General features: G+C 42.0%; 1 protein-coding gene across 13 annotated transcripts in view; it reads right to left on the reverse strand.

Annotated features, from left to right (window-relative positions):
• The window catches only part of SMYD3 (SET and MYND domain containing 3), a 345088-nt gene extending 324963 nt beyond the window's left edge, over positions 1-20125 (reverse strand). For 6 of the 13 annotated variants that reach the window (XM_088666494.1, XM_088666493.1, XM_060272884.2 and 3 more), the window contains exons 1-2: positions 19811-20022; positions 3359-3588 (exon numbers count right to left, since the gene is read on the reverse strand). In XM_088666494.1, coding sequence (XP_088522620.1) covers positions 3359-3519 — 161 coding nt within the window. In that variant the 5' untranslated portion in view covers positions 3520-3588; positions 19811-20022. Of the gene's footprint in view, positions 1-3358; positions 3589-19810 lie in introns of all 13 variants that reach the window. The other 7 variants (XM_088666497.1, XM_088666496.1, XM_035108334.3 and 4 more) reach the window with 3 other exon arrangements.
• Between the last annotated feature and the right edge of the window lie 701 nt (positions 20126-20826).

The following is a 20826-nucleotide window of genomic DNA, read 5'->3' on the forward strand; positions in this document are numbered from 1 at the left end:
CACCACTGTGGTACATAAATTGAAGTGAACACAATAGAATGAATAGCAGACTTGCAATGTTTCCGAATATCAGTTGCTGGAAACCATGGGAGGGGAGAGTGCTCTTGTGCTCATATTCTGCTTCCTGATTTCCCACGGTCATCTGCTTGGCCACTGTGAGAACAGGATATTAGATTAGATCCAGCAGGCTATTCTTATGTTCTCTAGGAAGAGAGTTCCAAAGTCTGGGAGCTGCCACCAAAAAGGCTCTCTTCTGTGTCCCTATCAAGCATGCCTGATAGCAGAGGCAGGTTCATATGAGGGAATGTGGTATTTCTGAATAAGCACTTCCACTAGTCCTTTTCTACATCTAGCTTCCGGATAGGCATCTGGTTGTTCACTACTGGAAAAGGTTGATGGACTAGCCTTTGATCTGACCTAACAGGGCACCCAGGTTCTTCGAAATTTTGCTTTTAAAGGGGACGGACGGACGAGATAGCACTCTCCAGAAATAAATCACCACATTAGGGCACTACAAAAATAAAAGCCTAATTGCCTGTTGAAGTATAGCGCAATTATACCAATCTGGACAGCAGGAATGTTGAAGAGCACTAATCAGTTACATAATTCCTCTCAAAAGAGCATGCTACAGTGATGAAATTAATATATTTTATTCTTTGTTTATCTAATATCACCAGTGGCTACAACTTTAAGCCATAAACCATGATTAAGCAAATTAGTCTGTTTTCCTCCCTTAGTTGAGCTGAGAAACAAACCATGAAGTGGCTGACTTAATGCCACATCCAACAGAGCTCGAGCTTTGTTTCTCCCAAGCCAATCAAGAATACAGTTTAGGTTTTCCCATGTTAAGGGGTAGAAGTCAAGAACAAACCTTGGCTTAATATTGTGATTTACTTACACTAAGTAAGTTTGCTGTTTCTGACATAATGGTAACCGAGCTGCTCAGTGGTTTGTTTCCCTGCTGGAGGAAGGGAGGAGGCAAAGCGGGCTATTTTTTAAAAAAAATATGGATTTATAGCTTCGTTTTATGCCTGAACACATGCAGCAAACAAGAAAGACAGGGACCTATAATTTAAATTTCAATAAAGGTAGATACAACAGATGGAGAGAAGAATGATAGAGGCAACGGCAACAAGAAAAGCATATGTATAAATTTCTTGGTAGGTAAGGAAAGGAGAATTGTTTTGATAAGAGGAAAGCCTGTGGAAGAACAAAGAACAAAAAAGTATTTCTGTTAAAGACTTGTATTAGAAATTCATATAGTGACCTTACTTCCAAACAGTAGAAAGGCACACACCTTATATATTTAGGTATTTAATTCAATATCTTATGGACAGATGTACAAAACAGATTTTAATAATATTTGGCACAAAAAAATCTTTGTGTTAGCATACCACCAAAAAAATTCAAACTAAGACCAATGGCTTCACTAATGTATATAAATGACTGCCTGAAGGTTGCACAGATGCTCCACTGTACATCTGCAATGACTTTGTGGTCATTCTGAATAGTTCCCTTTCACAATTTGTTACAGTACGCTTGTTTCTGGTTCCCTGGCTTATGAAATAATCTTCATAACCAAATGACTTGCTGATAATTGCTTTGCTATCAGCTTGCTCTAAATAAAATGGATGATACTGCTTTGCCTTAAGAATTAGACCAGTCAGAGAACTGACAGTAGCATTTATGAAGATTATATACAAAGCAGATTAATGTATTTCTGAACTCTAATATAGATTCAGGCCTCCAGCAGCAGCACATATATTTTCCCTTTCAACCTCGGTCAACCCCACTGTCTCAGACCACTAAATCATGGAGCAATAAATGGTACCCAAATCAAATATTAGTCCAACACTCCTTGGGAGCAGCAAATCCACTAAATGTCAGAAACATTAATCTTAGGTTTAAACCAAGGATTTTCCCAGCTTGTGCATTCACGTAACTATAAATAGGAATCATTCATGAAAAAATATTTCAAAAAGTTTTTAACTCATTTATATTTAGATAAGCTTCCCAGTCGATTAGCGAATCAATGACTACCCTAACTACTACACAGGCGTGCCATCAGCTACCTGGTAACAATAAAAAATATTAAAGAAACAGAATTTGAGGGAATAGGGAGGGACCATGATATTTTGTTGCCTGAGGCAAAGACAAGATGGCACCACTTCCCCTTTCCATATACAGAAAATAGCAGCTTAATTTCTTTTCAACACGGGCAATGAAGCAGCCTCAGTGGTGCAGGACAGGCCATGTGGCACATACAGGTAAATCCTCCACCACCTTAAGAATGCAAGAGCCCTGAAGGATCAGACAAAAGTCCCATCTAGTCCAGCATCCCATCCTCAAAATGGCCTACCAGGTGCCTGCTCAAACAAATGCTGCAATGAAGCAGCAGCAGCAGCAGCAACACCAGTTTGCATCATGTAAGTAGAGCAGTCTATGCACATTGGTAATGCCCACTACATAGTATGGCCTAGACTGGCCGCCTGCCTGCTCAGTTAATCAGGACCTTTCACAATGCCACTGCCTCTGATGTATTGGGAGGAGGCAAGTCGGAATGACAGTCAACCAAGGACAGCAGCAACAAGCATTCTTAGACGGATGGAAATAGCCTGGGGAAATAGCCAGGGGGTTGCCACTCCACAGCAACTTAGTTGTGAGAAGCAAACCAAGAGCACCATGAGCCTCGGTTTGGACATAATGCTACACCCAAAAGTGGCTTAGCTCCCGGCAATAGGCTATAGCAGAAATGCAGGAACAGCAAAGTGCCCAGAGTTCCAGTGGCATGCACGAGCATGCTGCACTGTCACCTTTAAATTGCCGTTAACTATGGTTTAAAGCAGGAATGAGGAACATGTAGCCATTCAGATGCTGTTGGGTGACATTCCCCATAGTCTCCTGACCATGGGGCATGCTGGCTGGGTCCAATGGAAGTTCCATAACACAGGGAAAGGCCATAGCTCAGTAGTAGTGCATCTGTTTTGCATGCAAAAGCTCCTAGGTTTGGTTTCTGGTTTCTTCAGGTAGGGCTCAGAAATACTCCTGCCTGAAACCCTGCGGAGCTGCTGTCAATCAGCACAGATGATACTGAGCTATATGGACCAATGGTTTGACTCAGACAGCTCCCTGTGTCCACAACATCTGGAGGGCAATACGATCCCCATCCCTGGTTTAAAGTGGCATGTGACCAAGGTCTTTGTCTGCAACTGGCATATACAAAGTAGCTGCTCAAAGAAGCACCTTTCACTGTGCAACACTCTCTTTTAATGAGAGATTTAGTTCCCTTTTATGATGATGAGTTTGGCACAAGTGCAGCAACCTAACAAGATTGGATAGTGTTGAAATACAGTCATACCTTGGTTCACAAACGCCTTGCAACTCAAACGTTTTGGCTCCCGGACGCCGCAAAGTGAGTGTTCCGGTTTGCGAACGTTCTTTGGAACCCAAATGTCCAACGCGGCTGATGCGACTTCTGACAGTGCAGGAAGCCCCTGCAGCCAACTGGAAGCCGCACATTGCTTTTCAAGCGTTTTCGGAAGTCAAACGGACTTCCGGAATGGATTCCGTTTGAGAACCAGGTTTTTTCTGATTGAAAAGGAAACAAGTATCACTAAAAATTGTCAGCATGAGCAACATTTTACAAACCAAATAAATACATTGCTTTGCAAAACAAATTCCACAGTTGTTATTTTGAAGAATTTGTTATGAACTTAATATCACCTTGCAAATTAAAGACTTGGACAGATTCAACAAGCACTAGAAAAGTGCATAGAAACCGCTATCAAATGAATCATGTCATCAGCAATCAATAAGTGAAAGGTGCTAGTTCAACAGAGCATAACAGAAACCTGTCATATATTTGACAACTGGCCAGTTAGATAATACAGCTCCAGGATGACCTCTGTGGAAATTTAATTATCTTTGTCCCTGCAAATTCTGTTATAACAGATTCCTGAATCAACACCCCCAATCACAAATATACATTCTGAATTTTTAAAGTGACCCTTTATTCTATTATTCAAATAGTCATTTGTTTGCTTGCTTGCTTGCTTGCTTGCTTGCTTGCTTGCTTGCTTGCTTGCTTGCTTGCTTGCAAGACATTAGTCTGCAGTGCATGAAGCTTTTATCTTAAAGTGTATCTGCCTTTAAAATATAGCAATGGGTGCCCGTTTAAGAGCCAATTATAATTGCTGATTTGCCTTTACTGCTAAGAATGATGGACATGTTTTAGTTATTATATTTCTAACTGGTCCTCCTTTAGAAAACTCAGAGCAGTTACAACTGAACACAGATGCACATAGAGTGCTCAAGCTGCTGCAGAATTACATCCTCCGTTTTTTATCAGACATATATGCTTCTTAGAAACGAACAAGTTCTGTGAAGTTTCCGATAGAAGCGGATATGCACATTGCTGAATGATTGGGGACTTGTGTCACCACATCTCGCTTTTCCCCTGAGCTGCTTTTCCATTAAAAAAAAGACAATGGTGTGTGTATGTGAGAGAGAGTGCACAAAGAACAAAAAATGGAAGTGGGTAAACTCATTAACGGTGCTTCAGGCAGGGAGGGGAGTGAGCAACCCACCTAGAAGGGGATGAAGAAGCAAAGAGGAAGGGGATATAAGAATTCATATGTAGACAGTACATGTGTTATCTGAATGCAAATGTGGGGCAAACATGCATAAAAATAAAACTTTCCTGGTCCTGTTTGCAAGTATGTCTGCATATCGTTTGATGGTCTCCCTTCTAGACACTCAGCTTCTACAACGGTGATGTCTCCCAGGTTATTCAAACCTCCAGTTATTTATTTCATTCCTTAACTGGCCAAATTTTAGATTTATCTTACACTGAACACGAAGTTGCATATTTTTAAAAACTGAAAATACTGTATATTGAATATTACCTAGCATATTATTATGAAATAACTCCATGTTATACACTTCTCAGGCTTTTTGATAAGATTAATAAATTCTGTACATGTTCACTTTGAGAAGAAATGTTATGGCTGTGTAGACAGCAAGCCATGTTGCACATTAGCCCTAGACATTGCAAGCTAGATGTTTAACGGAGAAAAGTATTTTAAATGTCAGCTGAAGACAAATAAAAATTATGATCTATGGCTATGGCCACTTTCAAATTCACTCTACATTAGAACTGAAGAGCAAATGAAGTGAATTACATCACCCACTATAATGTTAACCAAGAATCTTTGTATTACTCTTAGCGAACAGTTTATAAAAGTCAAGCCATTCGGTTGTAAGATCCAAAGGCCACGAAGATGTGAATCAGTATTTACACTTGATTACTTCTTGGGACCCAGGTGGCGCTGTGGGTTAAACCACAGAGTCTAGGGCTTGCTGATCAGAAGGTCGGCGGTTCGAATCCCTGCGACGAGGTGAGTTCCCATTGCTCAGTCCCAGCTCCTGCCCACCTAGTAGTTCGAAAGCACATCAAAGTGCAAGTGGATAAATAGGGACCGCTCTGGCGGGAAGGTAAATGGCGTTTCCGTGCGCTGCTCTGGTTCGCCAGAAGCAGCTTTGTCATGCTGGCCACATGACCCGGAAGCTGTCTGCGGACAAACGGTGGCTCCCTCGGCCTATAGAGCGAGATGAGTGCCGCACCCCAGAGTCGGACACGACTGGACCTGGTGGTCAGGGGCCCCTTTACCTTTTACTTCTTTTTAATGGGCACAGGAAGGGGGCAAATGTCAGCTAGGCCTCTTTACCAGGGGCCCAGCTCCCCCTTATGTACTGTTATACAGGCATCCGCTCCACTTACACATGTTCAAGTCATGCACAACTCACATATGCACTGTGCGCCAGAAACCTGGAAGTGGGGAAAGATACCTGGAGAGCCTCAACAAAGCCCTGCTGCACCTCCAGCTCATGAGGAGCCCAAAGAGGACATCTCCTTTGGACTCCAGGGAAGGTCTCCTTGCAAACAGGAGGAGCAGCAGGGTGCTCCCCATTTACACGCATTTCACTTCTGTGCACAGGGAGCCAGAAAGTAACCGCTGCCTAAATGGGGAGTTGCCTATAGTGTGGCTCCCAAAAGCAGCACTATCAGGCCAAACCCCACCTGCTATAGTGAAGGAGAAAAGGTACCAGGAGTTTATCAATTAATGAAGGTAGGAGGAGAATGCTTGGATTTATTATAGAAAGAAGTTAATATATTCCTATGTATATAGGACCATATAGGGTTCAAGGTGATAATTAACACATGGTCTTAAGCCCAGAAACAATTTGGTAGCCAGTGCCACTTTACAGGAATTTCTAGAGAGTGTTTTTTAATATAAATTAATATAATTTTTATATAATTTTCCATCCTTTAAAGCACCGAACAAACAAAATTGAAAGCATCCACTGGTAATGGAATTTTCCTGAGCAATTTCCAATGCTTACCAAATGCTAACTTACATAACATCAAAAGTGTAGGCAGCACAAAGCTAATAAACCACAATTTATTTACATCTAGCATGTTTGTAAGTTCAAAGTTCTATATGTGACTGAACTGTCAGTCAGACAATTATGCAAAACAGCCTTTTCTTTACAACAAAGTGAATACAAATTAATGTTTTTCCCATAATGTTTATGTCACATTTTATGTGAATGCTTGCCCAAAAGACTGAGATCAAAAGTAATCAGTATACAGGGTTTTGTAGTCAAAGCTCATCAAATTGCAAATTGATTTCCAACACCCATTTTCATCTTACATTATATTGGCCTCATAACACAAAACAATGGTGTATTTTCAGTGGCAATTTTTCAGCTACAGAACTACTACTTTTCAACAGGACCACAGTAATAGCATAGATACACATAGATAAATACAAGGAGAAGGGGATGACAGAGGACGAGATGGTTGGACAGTGTTCTCAAAGCTACCAACATGAGTTTGACCAAACTGTGGGAGGCAGTGGAAGATAGGAGTGCCTGGCGTGCTCTGGTCCATGGGGTCACAAAGAGTCGGACATGACTAAACAACTAAACAACAACAACATAGATAAATATTTTTAAATACTTTATCAAATGAAATATAAAATTCCATGTTTATAACAACGTACTGGAGAAACCTGACTCTTTGAAGATAATTTTCAGGAAGCAACTGCTTTTTTGAGAGTTGAACTATACGTAAATGCTAATAGTAGCTAAAGCCTAGTACAGGCATGCTAAGCAAGTTGGTATGCATAGCTCCATATTTTTGATACCTACACTGTTACTCTGACACCAAACATTATGATTTTCACCTAAATTGTTGCAATATGATTTGACGCAAACAAAGCAATGGGCAAAATATTTTCTTCTAAAGCCATGTGATTATTTTTCCGGATCAACCTTCATTCCCAGAAACTTAGCATCACATGTAAATGGAGTGGTATTGACTAACTCTCACTGCTTTCCCCAAATCCATTGCTGGTTACTGCAATGAATGCGGAAAGAGGGTGGAAAGCATAAAGAGAAGTATGTGAGGAGATACACGATTGCAGATTCAGTGGTAAGGAAATGGTACTAAGTGCATGCTCAGAGGTACTTTTCTTCCCATGTTCCAGGTCTCAACCCTGTTATTAGGCTAAGCTCTGGTTGACACCAATTATTTGGGATGAGACAGGGGTGGTGTGGGGGAATAAGCAAAAGCAGCTTGCCTATCACAAGAATGGACGGAGAGCTGTAGAAAGAAAAATGACGCTTTTTTGTGAAGAGTTGCCAGAGGAAAATGAGGAGTGGATGGGGAGGGTGGTGAAATGTTTGCTAGAATTTAAGTAGTTTATTCATATGCCACTTTCCCACGGTGAACTATGACCAAAAGACACTTACGTCATCTTTATCAAAGTACATAACATCTGAAATAGTTTGCTTCAAAGCATATGAATCTAATATGTAATCAATAACAACAGCAATTCAGGAAACAAATGATGAATTGAATATTACTTAATCTATCACAGACACAGAGCAAAACATAAATGTTAATGTGTAAAAAAGAATTAAAGGTACCCCACACTACTTGTTCCAGTCTTACTGGAGCCCAATGAGCTACAGCAGCATGACTGAAATGCAGACCAGAAGAGATGGGTTTTTCTCACCAGACTAAATGGTTCACAGCGGGCTCTCTCATCTCTACTCCTAATAATTTCTGAAGTGAGAGGTTGTGGGACTTTCATCTGCGCAGAAAAAATGCCATTACTGTGCAAGTCCAGATTCTTAATTCTAAGTGGCTGGAGAAAGGGGAGGCTGTACAGTGGTCAGGGGGAAAGCACTCTGAATATCCCCATAGGCACACACTGTATTATTAACAGGGGGGTATGGGGTTGTATATTTAAAAGCTCCCTGATGAAAACAACTCGCTACACAGATGGACACAAAAATAGCATTATTAGTGAGAGACCAAGCTGAATCTTTCCCCCCAAAATAGGTTCATTTTCTCTTTGTAGGGGTAAGGATGTGTTTCCGTAGAGGAGTATTCAAATGTGCAACCCTTTGCTTGAAAAATGCTGTACCACTGACCTCCCCCCCCAAGATGCAAGCATAAAAGTTTAGATAAAAGAAATCTTTCCAGAGTTCCAGAGGCCTATATAGCATAGCAGTTTGCTATTGCCTTTATTCTTTTGTTATATGCTAAACATGTGTCTTCTGACTACCCATCATAAAATCACTGAAGACAGACTCCAACTAAACTGATACCAGGCGTCCTCTCCACCTCTACAGTGATCATCACAAGTCTGATGTGGCTCCAGTCAAGGCAAGTTTCCGTATCAATTACCATAAAAGAAGGTGCAAGAAAATAATTCATACCCCCACTGAAGAGAGGGGGAGAGAAATTTAGTCTAGCATATTACTGAACATATTAAATCAAACTATCTTAGAAGCAAATATTCTGAGAAATGATATCATGCATTAATTACAATTTGTGGCTACAATAAATTGATATCCATTTATCAAAGAGAGAATTCAGCGGACAACTGGCAGGCTATTTCATGCCTCAAAGAATTTATAGCAAAAGGGACACAGGGACATACTCAGCACAAGCAATTCTGTGTTATTATTTCTTAAGCTTTTGCACATTTGGAACAGAAAATAGACCAGTGCTTAAAATGCCTGGAAAAAAATCCCAATTTTAAAAAACGATACTAAATTGTAATTTACTTATGACTATGGAAAATGCTTACTATTGCAATTAAGAATGAATGTCTACAGCTCTCTAATGAAAACATACTACCAGTTATTTTTACAATTAAAAACTAAATGCATACATGCATGGCTGAATATTAAATAAACCTACTATCAGCACCCATATTTACATGAGTAATAAAGAGTGTGTACAGGCAGATATGATAATCATTAATTTATATGTGAAGGAAGGCAAAAAACAGAAAAGGAGAAGTAAAATAATTAATTAGCCTGCAGGAGAGTTGTTCCACATGAGCAAGCCGTGAAGCCCTTACTCTAACAAAAATAACTTACGAAGGGAATAAGGACACTAGAGAAGAACCTGGATATGTCTGTTGAAATATTGTTGAGCTAGCCAACTTTGTTGAGAAGCACAGATCAATTGCATACGATAGTTGCACCCAATACAGTTTTTTGTACACTCTGCCCCTGCAAATAACAGCGTCCCCAAGTTCATCTCCCTATTAGTCCTCATAGGAATGGATGGCAACCATCCACTTATGTAGGAGATAATGAGAGCATGCAGTCTGGAACATCACTATGGTGTTGATTAGAATGTCATTGTGTGATCCTATTGGGTGGAATAAGAAGCATGTTTGAACCTCTTTCAACTCCTTTCCAGGTGACAGCCTCCTTAACTTTCCCCACACTCTATCAGAGCACTTAAGAACCAAGTCAGCACATATTTGTACAGTCCTGTTTTCTGGGTTCTGTTTCTCAGATGCACTAGACCAGGGATGAGGAACTTGTGGCCCTCCAGATGTTGTGGAATGGCAACTGCCATCAACCCTGAATGGGTTGCTTACAGGGGCAACAATATTTGGAGGGCCACAAGCCTGTACACACATACTCTCTCTGTGTGTGTGTGTGTGTGTGTGTGTGAGGAGCATGCTTCCCACCAGCTCAAGCTACATCCATTGCCCCCCCCATCTGCTAACACATATTGCCCTTGTAGGCAAAAATATGACAAAACACTGAGAAGCAAATGTTCTATAGATGTGCAAAAACCTTACCTTAACAGGGACGCTTGTTAACTCCTGTGACGCTATAATTAATCTGAAGTGACAGCATTTCAACCTCTCCCAGGAGGTCCACGTGCATTTTTTTATAATTAATAATGATTTCAGCATTAAGTGAGCTCCAGATTCACCCCACGTTTAGATAGAAGAAATAATTGCTTATACAATTAGAAAACTTCAAAACTGAGTACAAGTTGACCAGCATTTACCAGCTGAAAAGGTATCATCTAGTTTACTCCCCATATAATAAATATCTTCAGCCAATGCCTCTTCATTTTATCTTCCCACATCTAATAAAAGAAGTTTGTAGCATTCCCTAGTAGCTGTCCACTGCTGAACAGCTCTGACCATTAAGAATATTGTAAATGAAATCTACCTTCCTGTAATTTAACATCATTGTTTATGACCTATAAGGAACAGTATATAGTGAATAGCTATTCTCTCCCATCTTTCTGAAATCATCATAAAATATTTGAGAATTAATAGTTAAAGATTTCCCATTTTTAAATTATTTCCTTACATTCGAAGTTGGTATTTTAACAGCCAAAAGCTGTATACATTACAATATTGCCTTGCTAGCACATTGTACCATTAAAACATATTGCTCAAAAGAAATTACCAGTGAACTTATTAGTGTATCCAAAGCAAGGAGACTTCTGTGCAGTTCTTAAAACATCAGCAGTCTTCTACATGTTTCATTAAAAAATTTATTTAAGAAGCATTGGCTTATCAAGACATAAAACAAGGGATTATCCACAGCAAATACTTAGGGTAATTCAATCAAAATGACTGCCAAGGAAATAAAACCTTTCATGGGAGCTCGCAAGCCATCTACTTGCAATATCCAAACTGTTTGAAAGGACAGCTATTAGCCAAAAAGCTACATCATCAAACATTTGACAATCTGCCATGCACCATTCCTTCATTGTGAGCTTAATTTGTCCTTCAGGGATGAGCCAGTCTGGCTCTGACCTTCTCCTGTATTATCTGTGTTGTCTCCCTCCCAAATGCTTACCTGGCAATTCCAGGTGGAATACTAAGGGGATCAGGCAAAACACCAACACTAAGCTTGACTGCAGTCTTGATTTCTACCACAAAAAATATCTTCGACAAACAATTGAATTGACTTTCTTTTTGTCCCAGACAAAATGCTAGTTCTGGTTCTTTGGATATTCTCCCATTTTAGCAGCAATACCTGTTGCAGCTGGGAAATAGGAATTTTAATTTAAAGAAACAGCCAGTCTGATTTCAGGACCACTGTTTCACCCAACATGCAGAATTGTGTAAATTGCACATAGAAATATAGCAGGAGTAATCAGCATGGTAACCTTCAGATGTTTTGGACTACAGTTCCTAACACCAGCTGATGGGAGTTGTAGTCCAACAACAACTGGAGGGCACCTCATTGGCCACCCCAATTTATAGTTTATAAAATACTGTCTTTTCAAACATTTTACTTAGACCTGCAATAATACTGTGTTTAATTAATTTTCCATTTAACTGTGCCACTCTATAGATCAAACATTTCAGATCAAAATAATTTACCATTTATTTAGATACAAAAGAATTGATAGCCTGTCTTTCTAACACACGTGTACCGGTATTACACCAATTAAAATCAAAAGATAAAAATATCAACAATACAAAAACAAAACAACATATATCTATAACATATTAAAAGCAGATCAGCATTATCAAACAAACGTGACAAGGTTAAGCACATCAGATAAAACATAGTTTCCCATTAAAACCAGATCAGCATGACAAATGAAAAGCTGGCTGGGAAAGATAAAAATAAAAATTCTAAAGCTGGCAAAAGGCTGAATCAACCTCATGGGGCAAGGTTTTCCATAACAGCTGTTGCAATGAATGAGGCGGTGCTGTTTCTTCTCCAAATCAACCTTACTTTCACCTTAGGTAGGTAGGAGACAAGAAACTAGATACCAGGAAGAAAAGCACTAACCTCAGCATGCCACCTTTCTATATACACAGGGTTTGTCTTTTGAAAAATAAGTTCTTTGTTGTAGAGAGATGCATTAAGTCATATGAACACCCTCCAGTATTTCAGATCTACATGCAACATCCATGGATACAGTGCAGGGGGGGGGGCAGGAACCGCAAACATTCCTGGAGTGTTTTTGCCCTGCTAGAACGTGTCCATGAACTTTGACAACTCCTGTTATTCAGGATGGAGGATGGAGAACCGAGAGAGTACTGTACAAAAGTAAAATTTACATTTGTTGCCCCACCCATTATTGCCTCTGTCTCTGCCCCTGGAAGATTGCCTAGGAGGAAATGAAGCCCTCGGGCAGAAAAAAGTTTCACACCTCTGATGTGGTGGATGTAGCTCAGGTACAGAGGCTCCTTCCCAAAGTCTAGCTAGTGCTTTCCCAGCTTTGGGAAGGAGGTAGAAGGGCTCTAGGACCCTGCCAGAGCTTTGCGCCTCCTTCCCAAAGCCAGGAGCCTCACTTAACTAGCTTCGGGAAGGCAGCACAGGCTGGAGGGGTGTCAAATTTTGGCTTTGCCTCCCGCCTCCCCATGCCAACGACAAGGTATTGTGCAGCTCATGGGTTCTGTGTCAATGTACTCTTGTGCTTGGTATGAAAAGTTGGAGTGCCCTGTCATAACAGATAAGACTCAAGGCCACTTCTGAAAACACCTCCAGGCAACAGAAGATTTCCCTCATGAAAGGCATCATCCAAATATTGTAGTAAAATAAATTCCCAATTTCCATCAAGCCAACAAAGACTCTTAAGGGCAAACCAAGCTGGATGTAATGAATCCCCAACTGCTCCTTCTTCCTTTGCAAAGTGCCTTCAGGAGAGAGTGATTTGTATCAGAGAAAGAATAGGAGGGATTTCCCTCAAAACATTCCTCTGGTATCCACTCACATTTCCCTCTTTACAGTTCCAGGCCTATGTTTCTAAGGTAAGCTTGAGTGCAGAATGCTAAAATGGGTCAAAGAAGCTGGAGAGAAGATGTTTCAGTGGAGGAGAGACTTGCAAGGCTTTATTCCAGGAGTACATTGCAAGGGAGAATGGGCCACCAGGGTTTTATGAGGTATGCCCCAGCTTGAACTTGACACAAGTCTTGTGGAGGGAATACCAGTTACAGACCAATGTGGACACAGATGGCCTAGACTACAAAACCATGCAAAGGATGAGGCTTTAGCCACTGCAAAAGGGATCCACTTACCCAAGGCAAGGCAACTGTCAGCCACCCCCACTTCCAATCAAGGGAACAGCTCCATAACAAACCTAGGTCAGAAAGGTCTGAGTACTGCAAGGAGTAAAAGGTAAAGGGACCCCTGACCATTAGCAGTTGTGGCGCTCATCTCGCATTGTTGGCCAGCTTCCAGGCCATGTGGCCAGCATGACAAACCCACATCTGGCGAACCAGAGCAGCGCATGGAAACACCGTTTACCTTCCCGCTTGGAGTGGTACCTATTTATCTACTTGCACTTTGACGTGCTTTCGAACTGCTAGGTTGGCAGGAGCTGGGACCGAGCAACGGGAGCTCACCCCGTTGTGGGGATTCAAACTGCCTACCTTCTGTTCAGCAAGCCCTAGGCTCAGTGGTTTAACCCACAGCGCCACCACTGCAAGGAGACACAAGACTGATTCTGGAAACAATTATTCAAAAGTCCCACCAAATTTATTGGAACTTCCTAGCAAAGGAGTTGCATCCAGTGATTCCCCTTACCTGCATTAGAGTAACAGCCACTTCTGCTTACAGTAGGAAATGGGAGCAAACCACATCTTATGCGATACCATCATATCCCCTGCTGACTTTCAATCATGAACCGATTTCCCATATCCTTATAACTTCTCTTAAAGGACTGTTAAAAGCTTAGCCTACTTATGGTAGAAGATTTTATACTCTATATAAACTGAAGTATAGCTCTGCCAGAACTGATTATACATATAGTAGAGATTAAGGAGTAAAGAGAAACCACTACTTGTTGACTTTAATGGAAAAAAATATTCCATCATGCTATGCGTAGGGAGGAAATTACACTTTACTATAACTGGCTGTATTGATCCAAGGCTCACAACATATAAAAGAACCAATCTTGGAAGCTGGAGATAGCCTTGTTCTGTAATATAGAATGGAGCTATTACAGCGAGCTTTCGGCTATCTATCAGTCTGAGATATAACATGCTCTGGCTGTTTATGTGTATTTATAACTACAAAAGTGACTCAAACCTATCCTTATTAGCTGTGGAATCAAAACTACCAACAAGCTGTAATACTTGGGTCTATAAGCAAATCTTCTTCATTCAGGCATATCCCGAATCACAAATTGTAATATACACCAATTTTCAGAAAACTGTTGCGAAGAATATTTATACTCCAGGCAGGTTATAAATCAAAACAAAGCATAAAGATATCCTATCCAAGATGTAAAGAGACTCTGAATAATGTAGGACTTTGAAAGCAAGGACATGATACAACTGGGTGTGTGATACAAACAAGAACAAAATTAATTGACAGCAGGAGAGGCATGGGTCAGAACGATAAGAGGAAGAGAGATTATAAATAGGAACACATGTTTTGAAAAGGCCATTGTTAGCATTGAAATTGCTAAAGGAACATTACTGAAGCAGGAGGTGTTTAAGCCATGGAAAATATATTTAAGGATAAAAATAAATACATCAAAACTATTAGGAAAAGACTCCCCAACTGTGAAGATAAATGAAAATTCACAACAGAAGCAAATATGAAATCAGGTAATGTTAGACTCCGGACATTACAAAAACTTTGCTCCTTACTATTACAACATGCCACAAAACTAAAATATATGTGCTTAAGTTTCCAACTAAGCAAATAGTGCTTTAATTGATCCACCAATTATTCCTTATAGCCCAACTCAGAATGTTTGTTATTTAAATTTATTGCATTTGATTCCTTGATATACCTTACATTGCATGTGTCCAAGAAATCTATACCTAATATAATCTGCACCTGAAAACTACCCTTTATTCCTAACACAATCCTTGGTCTCTTCTACAATCAGACTAGATCAAGGGTCCCCAAACTTACCTTGCCGAGGGCCGGTACCACCAGCGCCGATCACGCTGCAGGCCGGAGCGCGGGGGAGTGCCCATACGCGTGTGTACACGCGATTTCCGGCGCACTTCCAGGTCGTCGGAACACCGGAAATAGCTTGTGCGCATGCGCATGGGCCTCCTCTGGCCCAGAAGTGTGCCAGAAATGACGCTTGCGCATAAGCTATTTCCGACGCTGCAGCAACCTGGACGTGGGCAGCTGCGCCACGCCACGCCGGTAAGAGCAGGTGGCGGCAGCGGACAGCAGGGGTCGCCGGGGTGCCGCATAAATGAGCCTCGCGGGCCGCATCCGGACCATGGGCCTTAGTTTGGGGAAGCCTGGACTAGATTAAGTTAGCACACAAATGGCCTCATGTCTTACTTTCCCTATCCATCTAGATTCAGATAGGTAGCCGTGTTGGTCTGAGGCAGTCAAAATAAATAAATAAAAATAATAATTGTCCATTAACACCTTAGAGACCAACTAAATTTGTTCTGGATATACCCAGGATAAACTTAGTTGCTTTCTAAGGTGCTACTGGACAATTTTTTAATTTATTTCCCTATGCTTTTCAGCCATGTCTGTAAAAGAACATGCATTTCTAATTCACTGGGAAAGCTGACTGCATTGAGAGTTCATACAGGTCTGGGGGATGAGGTAGAGGGGAGATGCAAAAGGTCTACTTCACATTAAGGCAGCAGCAAGGAGACAGGAAGTAGAAGGCATTTTAGCTTCCTGTTTCCTCCAAAATCTGAAACAATTCTCAGAAACATTTCAAACATTAGCCAGGATGCTACTTTATATGAACCTACAGTGCAATTGTTAACATTTTTATTTAAATACTACAAACTCATATCATACCACAAGTGATTTTGAAAATCCCCTGAAAAGATCTGAAGATGGAAACGAGTGTGGAACTCCCATAATTATTTTGTCCTTTAAGCAAACTTCCTTAAAGTTGAGACAGGTTTTCCATGCAAGATGTGTAAGATAATATGTTAAACATTATAAATATTCAAAATAAGTAGAATAATTTTTTCTAGGCCACAAAAACTAATATCATTTTTATATATGTACAGTTACAATAATGTAATATAATGCAAAACTTCCAATGATCTTACATAAAATACCCCCCTTTTACCTTCAGAACAATAAATGGAAACTAATTTGCAACTGCATATTACATTAGCTATTATCCATATTTTAATATCTATTTTTCCCTCACAGCACTTGTTTTCATTATGAATTTGAGAAAATAATAATTTACCCTTAAAGAAAAATAAGTGAAGCACTGAGTGTGTGCTAATTTGCTATGTTACTGCCATTTCCTCTTGTCCCCCACCCTCTTATGTGTTGAGGATATTCCTTTGGCACATATTAATATTTATCGAGTATAGAGATTCCACTTTTTTATTTTACATGAGAAAATGGCCAGCTCAGTTTATTTCTTTTAGGCTGTGAAACTCACCTTTATTCTGAAAACATTTCCTATCCAAATAGCAACATTGTTACATTGTCTTACATATCACATATGTAAACATATATTTTTTTAAAGAAAGCCTATCATCACTCAATAGTTAAGAGTGGCTCTAGAAACATTTTACTCTTTTTTAATGTATCAACAAATAGACCTTTTGTGTTCATGTACTGCCACCTATTGGATATTTGTTATAAGAAACAAAAATACAAAGCCACAAAAGTTTATGTCTAATGATGCTATTCCAAGTCTACAAAATTCTAGTGAACAATCTTATAGCCAAAATAATAAAACTTATGGATACATCAGTCTAACTCAATATCTGGCACCTTCTTAAATTCTAATGGTCCATCACTTGGAACAACTGTGGAAAAGGTAAATAAATTTGAGTCTGACCTAACAATTTGAGACCATTTAGCTTATAACAGCAAGAAAGACACAGTAAACAGCAGGGAAATAACAACAGGAAAAGAAGAGAAGAATGCCAATGTGGAGAAATGAGGGCAGGGGGCGGGGAATCAAAGACCAGTCAGTGCCAAAGCTGAGATAAACTTTTGTTGGTACTCCAATTGAAATTTCCAGTTGAACAATCTTGTGGCATTTACCTCCACAACTTGCATATGTGAGGGAGAGCTTTTCCCCTCAGAATCTGCACTGCCCTTTCATTCCACCATTCCCAACAGGTGTGAAAGACATTATTATTTAACATCTATTAAGTGTGGGACGTGGGTGGCGCTGTGGTCTAAACTACAGAGCCTAGAGCTTGCCGATCAGAACATTGGCAGTTCAAATCCCCACGATGGGGTGAGCTCCTGTTACTCGGTCCCTGCTCCTGCCAACCTAGCAGTTTGAAAGCATGTCAAAGTGCAAGTAGATAAATAGGTACCGCTCCAGCAGAAAGGTAAACGGCGGTTCCGTGCGCTACTCTGGTTTGCCAGAAGCGGCTTAGTCATGCTGGCCACATGACCCAGAAGCTATACGCCGGCTTCCTCGGCCAATAAAGCGAGATGAATGCTGCAACCCCAGAGTCGAACGCGACTGGACTTAACGGTCGGGGGACCCTTTACCTTTAACTTCTTCTAAGCACTGTACAGCTATGAAGGGATCACAGACAGTCCCTACTTGCAGGCTTGCTATGCAATATGATTCAAAAGCAATGGAGAGGGAAGCCGAGGGCAAACTTTGGACCCGCTACTACTTCACTGGTCAATGAAAATCACTTCTTCCAAAATCATAGGATGAAACACTTGCATGTTTCAAGTCATAGCTTGCGTATATAAATGTGCCATCACAAATCTAACACCACACAAGAGCACTTTCATATCACCTCACACTCTTTATCACTTGAGTTAGTTCCAGCATCTCGCCACAAACCATCAAGTGCTGAATAACATTGTGAGGATAGTCCCATGGGCGTACCCAGGATCAAAACTAGGGGGGGCAAGGGGAGGGGCCAAGGCACGGAAGGGGAGGGGCCACAAAGTGGGCGGGAACAGCGAACTCGCGCTCCGCCGGGCTGTGCCCCTCCCTAGAAGCAGGGCTGGTGGGCGGAGGCGGAGCCCAGCCCAGCGGAGCGCGAGTTCAGCGTTCCTGCCCGCCGCGCCGCGCTCCCTGGTTCCCCGCCGCGCTTGGCCTTGCCTGAGGGCGCGCCGGGGAGCTGGAGGGAGGGTGCGGCGCGGTGCGGCGGGAATGGCGAACTCGCGCTCCGCCGGGCTGTGCTCCGCCTCTGCCCACCAGCCCTGCTTCTAGAGTAGGGCAGCTGCCCTAACTTGCCGAATGGTGGGTACGCCCTTGGATAGTCCCCTTGTTTCATCATCACATCATAAAAACAAGGGTGGCTACCCTTTGGCCTTTCATATCCTTGGGCTACAATTCCCATAATCCCTTACCACTGGCTGTTCTGGGGCTGGTGAGAGCTGGAGTCCAACTTGCAGGACACACAGATTGGTCCTAAGTCTGTGCCTATCTGGCCAAAATGCAAACCCACCCCACAAGGAGGACGGCTATCTACTGCCTCAGTGGCTGTGGCAAGTTTCCAATACCAGGAGGCTGTCTCAGTCTGTGCACGCAGCATAGACTGTTCCTGGTTAAAAAGTCCTTTGGTAGATTTGATTGACATCTTATGACCTTTGGGGGTTTTTTGAGGGGGGTTATTGGGTGGTTGTTTTTATTTTATGTATTTTGTGGTTTTATATTATGATTTTATTCTGTGAACTGCCCTGAGACCTCTGGGTATAGGACGGTATATAAATTCAAATAGTAGTAGTAATAGGAATAGAGCACTGGGTCCACCCAGAGACAGCCACTACACTTCACAGCGTTGCCAGGACCACTTCTGTTTATGACCTATACTAAGGAACAGTATATATAGTGAATAAATATTCTCTCCCATTTTTCTGAAATCATCATAAAATATTTGAGAATATTGAAAGATTTCCCATTTTTAAATTATTTCCTTACATTCCAAGCTGGTATTTTAACAGCCAAAGGCTATATACAGTACATTACAATATTGCCTTCCTAGCACATTGTACCATTAAAAAATATTGCTCAAAAGAAATTGCCAGTGAATTTATTAGTTCACTACAGTAGTAACTTATGAGGGTATCCAAAGCAATAAGACTTCTGCGCAGTTCTTAAAACATCAGCAGTCTTGCACATGTTTCATTAAAAAATTAATTTAAGAAGCATTGGCTTTTATATTTTATTCTGTGAAATGCCCTGAGACCTCTGGGTATAGGGCGGTATATAAATTCAAATAATAAAAGTAGTATTAGTAGTAATAGAGCGCCGGATTTAAGTCCACCCAGAGACAGCAGCTACACTTCACAGCGTTGCCAGGACCACTTCCCGCCCCACCCACTTCCAGCCGATTCGCCATTGCCTGCTGTATTGACGGGCAAGAGACTCCACAGCCGCAGCAAGGAAAGGCGGTGCTGGAAGGGAGCTGCGCCGCATCAATACCATGCTCTGCCATGCCCTGCGCTGCGCAAATGTTAGCAGCACAGCAGCGCCGCCCAGCCAAAGAAGGTAGAGCGAGCGGGCGGGCGGGTGGCGGAGCCGGCGAGGGACGCGGAGCGAGGGAAGCCCAGCCAATACCTGCGCAGGCAGCGCTCGCACACGCCTCCCAGGCGCTTCTTGCTGACGGTGTAAGCGAAGGGCTCCGCACGGTACAGCAGCTCTCCCGGCTTCACCGCCTTCGAGGACCGCAGGCCGTTGCCTTTGCCGGGGCTGGCAAACTTCTCCATCGCGGCTTGCACAGAGCGAAGAGAGGCGCCCGGGCCCACAGGGCCCTTCCCGCCTCTGGCCCCACGTGATGCCGCTCGTGTCGCCGCCGGAACCATCTTTGGTACGGGCAAAAGGCCCCGGCTTCAGGGCACCCCCACCACGCGGCGCCATTCACGCTGCAGCCGCGCCAAGCGGGATGCGAAGCGCATGTGTACCCCCCCCCCCCAAAAAAAAACCGGGTTTAGACACGCGGGGATGTGGGCTTTAAAGGAGAAAAAAGGCAATTAGAATTATATCTTGCACCGGCTGTGGGCGGCTAGGCTCTTCCAGAATCACACTGGGAAATAATTTCCCAATTTCGGGCTGCATTCCGAAACGTGCTTTACCTGGAGATGAACCTCATCAAATCAATGGAGATTACTTCTAAGTAAACATATTCGGGATCGGGTTGCAAAAATCAGATTTAAGCTGCCCACTGCCTTAAGATATTGCCCACAAACAGTTACTATGACAATCACCATTTCCAGATGCATAGCTGCCAAGTTCTCCCTTTTTTAAAGGGAAATTCCCTTATGCTGAATAGGCTTCCTCCTGAGAAAAGGGGAAACTTGGCAGCTATGGGTCTGTGTCGCAGCACAACCCTAACCAACATCTACTCAAAAGTAAGACATACTGAATTAATGTGGGGCTAGGACTGGAGCCTTAGTCTCAGGGTTGGCCCACTCATGAGGCAAGGTGAATGATTGCCTCAAGTAACATAAGGCACAGGGCTGAGCACATCCCGCCTGCAAGAAATGTATGGCCCACTGCTGCCTCCTCAACAGCTGCCACGTGCTTCTTGGAGGCCAGATCTGCCACCTCCTTGGCAGCCCTCCCCATTGCCCATT

This window comes from Zootoca vivipara, chromosome 3, assembly GCF_965207765.1.
Source record: "Zootoca vivipara chromosome 3, rZooViv2.hap1.1, whole genome shotgun sequence".
Lineage (NCBI taxonomy): Eukaryota > Metazoa > Chordata > Lepidosauria > Squamata > Lacertidae > Zootoca > Zootoca vivipara.